Source organism: Cottoperca gobio, unplaced genomic scaffold (assembly GCF_900634415.1).
Source record: "Cottoperca gobio unplaced genomic scaffold, fCotGob3.1 fCotGob3_246arrow_ctg1, whole genome shotgun sequence".
Classification (NCBI taxonomy): domain Eukaryota; kingdom Metazoa; phylum Chordata; class Actinopteri; order Perciformes; family Bovichtidae; genus Cottoperca; species Cottoperca gobio.
The window spans coordinates 1-7500 of record NW_021166870.1 but is presented as its reverse complement, the minus strand read 5'-3'; the positions used below and the strand labels follow the sequence as shown (position 1 = coordinate 7500).

Sequence of the window (7500 nt, the reverse complement as noted above, 5' to 3'; positions counted from 1 at the left end):
GTTGACATGAAAACTGTTTTTTAAATTCAGTTTCTACTTTTCCAACACAAGTCGCTGTTCGTGACCTGCAGTCCAGTCTCAGGCCTCCGGTGGTTTCTACCCTGAGCTTACGGGTAATGAAATATTTAACATGAATAACATTCACTTCCCTTTCCTGTCATTTCCTGTCAGACCCATCCTGTGATCTGCGGCTGCCCTCGTGGCTGGAGGACCGGCTGAAGAAGAGCTGGACTCAGCAGCAGCTCGTCCTGATGAGAGAAGATTTGCAGAGGAAGTTCAGCAGAGTCAAGTTCACAGGTGACACGTTCATCATCCGGATCTTCTTCTGTTGCTAGAACTAGACAAAACCTTTAACAACAAATAACAAGATAATTAAATTAAACCAAATGTGACCAAAAAAAACAAGCAAATAAAGATTAAATAATAACATAAAGAATCAGAATCATTGTAAAACATGGCAATTGAGACTTAATTTGTAAACCAGTATTAAATGATTTTTTGTCAGTGATAGCAAAGTTATAAAACATAGTTACAGAGATGTTCTTATGGACGTGGATCCTATAACAGGAAGAGGAGGATGTGATCAAATGTTTACAACTCGATTATTCCAATCGGAGGAAACATAAAGATTTCCAAAGCTATTTATTTAGAAACTGCAAATCAAATGTATTTATAGATAGAGCCCAATATCACAAATTATACATTTCTCTTCAGTGTTTACAGACTGTACAGACACCCTCTGATCCTTACGCCCTCTGTCCTTACGACCCTCTGTCCTTAAACCCTTCTGTCCTTAAACCCTCTGTCCTTCTTAACCCTCTGTCCTTACCACCCTCTGTACCTTAGGACCCTCTGTCCTTAAACCCTCTGTCCTTTTCTCTGTCCTTAACCCTCTTCCTTAAAACCCTCTGTCTTAACACCTCCCTCTGACCCCTGTCCTTAGACCCTCTGTCCTTACAACCCTCGTCCTTAAACCCTCTGTCTTACACTGACCCCCTTACAACCCTCTGTCCTTAGAACCCCCTCTGTCCTTAGCATTACACCCTCTGTCCTTAAAAAACCCTCTGTCCTTAGAACCCTCTGTCCTTACACCCTCTGTCCTTAGACCCTCTGTCCCTTACACCCTCTGTCCTTAGACCCTCTGTCCTTAACCCTCTGTCCTTACACCCTCTGTCCTTAGCACCCTCTGTCCTTAGACCCTCTGTCCTTAACCCTCTGTCCTTAAACCCTCTGTCCTACACCCTCTGGTCCTTAAACCCTCTGTCCTTACAACCCGCTGTCCTTAAACCCTTCTGTCCTTAGACCCTCTGGTCCTTAAACCCTCTGTCCTTAACCCTCTGTCCTTACACCCTCTTGTCCTTAGCACCCTCTGTCCTTAACCCTCTGTCCTTAACCCTCTGTCCTTAGACCCTCTGTCCTTACACCCTCTGTCCTTAGACCCTCTGTCTTACACCCTCTGTCCTTAGCACCCTCTGTCCTTAGAACCCTCTGTCCTTACACCCTGTCCTTAAACCTCTGTCCTTACACCCTCTGTCCTTAAACCCTCTGTCCTTAAACCCTCTGTCCTTAGACCCTCTGTCCTTACACCCTCTGTCCTTACACCCTCTGTCCTTAAACCCTCTGTCCTTACACCCTCTGTCCTTACACCCTCTGTCCTTACACCCTCTGTCCTTAAACCCTCTGTCCTTAGACCCTCTGTCCTTACACCCTCTTGTCCTTAGACCCTCTGTCCTTAACCCTCTGTCCCTTAGACCCTCTGTCCTTACACCCTCTGTCCTTACACCCTCTGTCCTTAGACCCCTCTGTCCTTAACCCCTCTGTCCTTACACCCTCTGTCATTAACCCCTCTGTCCTTACACCCTCTGTCCTTAACCCCTCTGTCCTTACACCCTCTGTCCTTAAACCCTCTGTCCTTACACCCTCTGTCCTTACACCCTCTGTCCTAAACCCTCTGTCCTTAACCCTCTGTCCTTAAACCCTCTGTCCTAAACCCTCTGTCCTTACACCCTCTGTCCTTAACCCTCTGTCCTTACACCCTCTGTCCTTACACCCTCTGTCCTTACAACCCTCTGTCCTTCGACCCTCTGTCCTTAGACCCTCTGTCCTTACACCCTCTGTCCTTACACCCTCTGTCCTCAGACCCTCTGTCCTTACACCCTCTGTCCTTAGACCCTCTGTCCTTACACCCTCTGTCCTTACACCCTCTGTCCTTAAACCCTCTGTCCTTACACCCTCTGTCCTTAACCCTCTGTCCTTACACCCTCTGTCCTTAAACCCTCTGTCCTTAGACCCTCTGTCCTTACACCCTCTGTCCTTAGACCCTCTGTCCTTAGACCCTCTGTCCTACACCCTCTGTCCTTAAACCCTCTGTCCTTAGACCCTCTGTCCTTACACCCTCTGTCCTTAGACCCTCTGTCCTTACACCCTCTGTCCTTACACCCTCTGTCCTCAGACCCTCTGTCCTTACACCCTCTGTCCTTAGACCCTCTGTCCTTAGACCCTCTGTCCTTACACCCTCTGTCCTTACACCCTCTGTCCTCAGACCCTCTGTCCTTACACCCTCTGTCCTTACACCCTCTGTCCTCAGACCCTCTGTCCTTACACCCTCTGTCCTTAGACCCTCTGTCCTTAGACCCTCTGTCCTTACATCCTCTGTCCTTACACCCTCTGTCCTCAGACCCTCTGTCCTTACACCCTCTGTCCTTACACCCTCTGTCCTCAGACCCTCTGTCCTTAGACCCTCTGTCCTCAGACCCTCTGTCCTCAGACCCTCTGTCCTTAGACCCTCTGTCTTTAGACCCTCTGTCCTTACACCCTCTGTCATTAGACCTTCTGTCCTTACACCCTCTGTCCTCAGACCCTCTGTCCTCAGACCCTCTGTCCTTACACCCTCTGTCCTCAGACCCTCTGTCCTTACACCCTCTGTCTTTAGACCCTCTGTCCTTAGACCCTCTGTCCTTACTACCTAGGGGCTGGTCCAAGGCAAACCGGAGCCAGCCCTAACTATAAGCTTTAAGCAGGAACATGTTTACATTTATTAAATAAACTGCAGCCAATGTTTCGTACGTTGTACAATAATCTATTCTACACTAAATTGAGAAGAAGAAGGAATGTTATTATCAACATTTAATCCAAAAGGTATCGTAGTTTTAATGATTTGATATTTGATATTTTTAATGTACCGGAGCTTTGATATACATCCGTTATTTTACCAGGTCAAAGTCTCAATGTAGTTGAGATCTCTTGTTGCAGAGTGACCTGCTCTGCTTCACACCTTTATGTTTGTTTTACATCTTTTGTTAGGGGTTCCACAGGGCTCAATGCTTGGACCACTGATTATTATTTACATGCTCCTGTAAAGCTTATAGGGAAACGTGACTCTATGCAGATGATACACAGTTGTACAGTCCTCTCTCTTCTGTCATGTTATTAATCACTATTAATAAGTCCAAATGTTAAAGACATGTTTATAGACGTCCTCTGACTGATGTGTGACTCCTCAGAGTACACTGTCGATCTGCTGCACTCCTTCACTAACTGCTCGGGGATGGATCTGATATTCGGGCTGAACGCTCTGCTCAGAACAGCTGACAACACCTGGAACAGCAGCAACGCCCGCTCGCTGCTGCAGTACTGTGAATCCAGACGGTACCGGATGTCCTGGGAGCTGGGCAACGGTACGCTAACGTTTAGTGCGTAGACGAGGGAGGTCACGAGAACCTCGGTGCTAAGTAGATGCCACAATTCTGAAAACTCGTGCCGATGGTTCAGTCAGGAGGTTCCATAGAGTTACATTATGGTGCATTCAGGCTCTATTCAGTTAAAATGAGTTCTGGTTGAAGGTAAATTATAAGGTTATCATGATGTGTTCAATGCCATCTTGTAAAATGTAGTTTCTGGTAAGAAAGTTGAATAAATCCAGATGTTTGAAGAGGTTTTGAATATAAAACAGATATTATTAGATATTATATAATATAAGATATTAGATGAACTCTGAGCTGTTTCACTTCCTGACAGCAAATACAGAAGAATATAAATATAGAACAAAGAATGTACAGAATGTAACGAAAGATATGTTCAGGATATTTTAGTTAAATTAGGATTAAAAGTGTTGTAGTAGCAGAAATGTGCAAAGGTTCCCACATATGGAGGAGGAAGAGTTTGTAGGGAACAGATGTGTGATCATGTGTGTCAGCGGGGGTCTCTGGCCTTGTTGATGAGAGACTGCAGAGAGGAAGAAGCTGTTCATATGACGTGAGGTTCTGGTCCTGATGGACCGCAGAGGGGAGTGACTGAAAGAGTCAGTGTCCAGGGTGGGAGGGGTCACCTGCGGTCTCACCTGCACGCCTCCGCTCTGAGGTGATGGAGGAAGTTGAGTTCATGGAGTGAAGATAAAACAAAAAGAATAAAGAACGGTTTATAAAAGCACATCATATTCATCAAATCATTTTTCAAGCTAAAATCTAGAAACTAATCTGTATCTCGAGATAAACACACACAGACACACACACACACACACACACACACACACACACACAGGGTCAGGGTTAGGGTGGTTATGGCGGTGAAGTTATCTGAGGTGTGACGTCCGTGTGCACGCAGGAAGTGATTGTTTCTTTGTGTTTCCTCAGAACCCAACAGCTATGAGAAGAAAGCGGGGGTCCGTGTGGACGGACATCAGCTGGGTCAGGACTTCACGCGTCTCAGAGAGATGATGTCACAATCCAAACTTTACCACGACGCCGGGCTTTATGGGCCGGACATCGGTCAGCCCCGAGACCACCGGGCGGACCTGCTGCAGGGGTGAGAGGGCGCACTGCACCCCCCCCCCCCTTATAACTGACAATATTATTGTGAAGAATATTCTAATGTTTTCTTATTTTAACATTCACTTAAATTCACTTTATTTTTAATCCACCTTCAAATAGTTCAGAGTTTTTGTAACATTTTAACAGATTCAATCATTTAAAACATAAATCATTTTAATTTCCAAAAACATAATTCAGAATAATGAATTAAAAAAACAAACAGACATTTCTTACATCTATTCTTGGATAATAATGATAAATATAATAATAATACTAATAATAAATATAATAATAAATATAATAATAATAATAAATATAATAATAATAATAAATATGATAATAATAATAATAACAATGATAATAATAATAATAATAATAATAATAAATATAATAATAATAATAAATATAATAATAATAATAAATATAATAATAATAATAATAAATATAATAATAATAATAAATATGATAATAATAATAACAATAATAATAATAAATATAATAATAATAACAATAATAATAATAATAATAAACATCATTCAGGAGCAAAAAGTACCAACAAACAGTATTAATACTGTGTGTGTGTTGCAGGTTCCTGCAGAGTGGTGCGGAGGCGGTGGACGCTTGCACTTGGCACCAGTGAGTTTAACTTCACCTCAGACTCCACACACACACACACACACACACACACACACACACACACACACACACACACACACCCTAAACCTACAACGGCTCTACAAAATAAAATATGTCAAAGAAGTATAAACATTAAAAAGTAAGAGACTACTGAACATAATAATATTAAACTGTTAATAGTTATGGAAACATGAACTCATTTTATTCTTTTAGTTTTGTCTGGATTATGTTTTATATTTATTTATTATGTGACGGGATGTTTCCTGTTCCAGTTACTATGTGAACGGCAGAGACGCGTCTGTGGAGGATTTTCTAGATCCGGAGGTTCTGGACTCTCTGATCCTGAAGTCCACAGAAGTCTTGAAGGTGATGAAGATGATGAAGATGTGCAGCTCGTCGTCTGACGTGACCTGCAGAAGTGTTGATTGTGTGTTTGGTTTCAGGAGGTGCAGCTGGTGTCGCCTCAGAAGCCCGTGTGGCTCGGAGAAACGAGCTCAGCGTACGGCGGAGGAGCCGCCGGACTGTCGGACACGTTCGTCGCAGGATTCATGTCAGTTTATAAATCAAGTCACGGCCGTCGAGTCCCGAACGAGTCCAAGTCATTGAAGATGGAGTTCTGATCAATGACCGTGAAGACGCTCACAGATCTCACTGGTTCCAACATGTTAATAAATGTTCTTAGATCAAGTCTGTTCTCTGAGGGGAGAAGTTTTCTTTAAGAGTTGAAACAGGAAGTAAACCTATGTACTTCCTGTTGACCTGTTTCTGTCTGCAGGTGGCTTGACAAGCTGGGTCTGGCGGCCCGGCTGGGGCTGGACGTCGTGATGCGGCAGGTGTTCATCGGCTCCGGGAGTTATCACCTGGTGGACGAGAACCTGGACCCACTTCCTGTGAGAGGACTTCACTACACCCTCTACACACTGCACACTGCACACTACACTCTACACTCTACACACTGCACACTGCACACTACACACTACACTACACTCCACTACTACACTCCCTGCACACTACACACTGCACACTGCACACTACACACTACACTCTACACACTGCACACTACACTCTACACACTGCACACTGCACACTACACTCTACACACTACACACTGCACACACTACACTGCCTATCACACTGTCACACTGCCAAGCACACATCTACACTCTACACACTGCACACTACACTCTACACACTGCACACTGCACACTAACACTCTACACTCTACACTCTACACACTACACACTGCACACTACACACTACACACTACACACTACACACTACACACTACACTCTACACACTACACACTACACACTACACACTACACACTACACACTACACTCTACACTCTACACACTGCACACTACACACTACACACTACACTCTACACTCTACACACTGCACACTACACACTACACACTACACTCTACACAGCGCTGCACACTACACACTACACACTGCACACTGCAGCACTATCTACCATCTACACTCTACACACTGCACAACGCACATACACACTAACACACTAGCTCTACACTCACTCTACACTACACACTACACTACACACTGCACACTACACACTACACACTACACACTACACACTACACTCTACACTCTACACACTGCACACTGCACACTACACACTACACTCTACACTCTACACACTGCACACTACACACTACACACTACACACTGCACACTACACACTACACTACACACATCAACCACACACACTACACACTACACACTACACACTACACACTACACACTACACACTACACACTACACACTGCACACTACACACTACACACTACACTCTACACTCTACACACTACACACTACACACTACACACTACACACTACACACTACACACTACACTCTACACACTGCACACTACACTCTACACTCTACACTCTACACTCTACACTCTACACACTACAACTACACTCCTACACTCTACACTACACATACACATGCACACTACATACACTCACTACCTCTCACACACCACACACTGCACAACACACACTACACACCACACACTGCACACTACAACT

At 44.3% G+C, this 7500-nt stretch overlaps 1 protein-coding gene across 1 annotated transcript in view; it reads left to right on the top strand.

Annotated features, from left to right (window-relative positions):
- hpse (heparanase) overlaps positions 1-6449 on the top strand; it is a gene marked incomplete at its 3' end in the record, with an annotated part of 7903 nt that extends 1454 nt beyond the window's left edge. The window contains exons 3-9 of the mRNA XM_029426873.1: positions 172-297; positions 3504-3677; positions 4632-4803; positions 5397-5444; positions 5717-5810; positions 5888-5994; positions 6220-6449. Of these exons, the coding sequence (XP_029282733.1) occupies positions 172-297; positions 3504-3677; positions 4632-4803; positions 5397-5444; positions 5717-5810; positions 5888-5994; positions 6220-6449 (951 nt within the window). The remainder of the gene's footprint in view (positions 1-171; positions 298-3503; positions 3678-4631; positions 4804-5396; positions 5445-5716; positions 5811-5887; positions 5995-6219) is intronic.
- Between the last annotated feature and the right edge of the window lie 1051 nt (positions 6450-7500).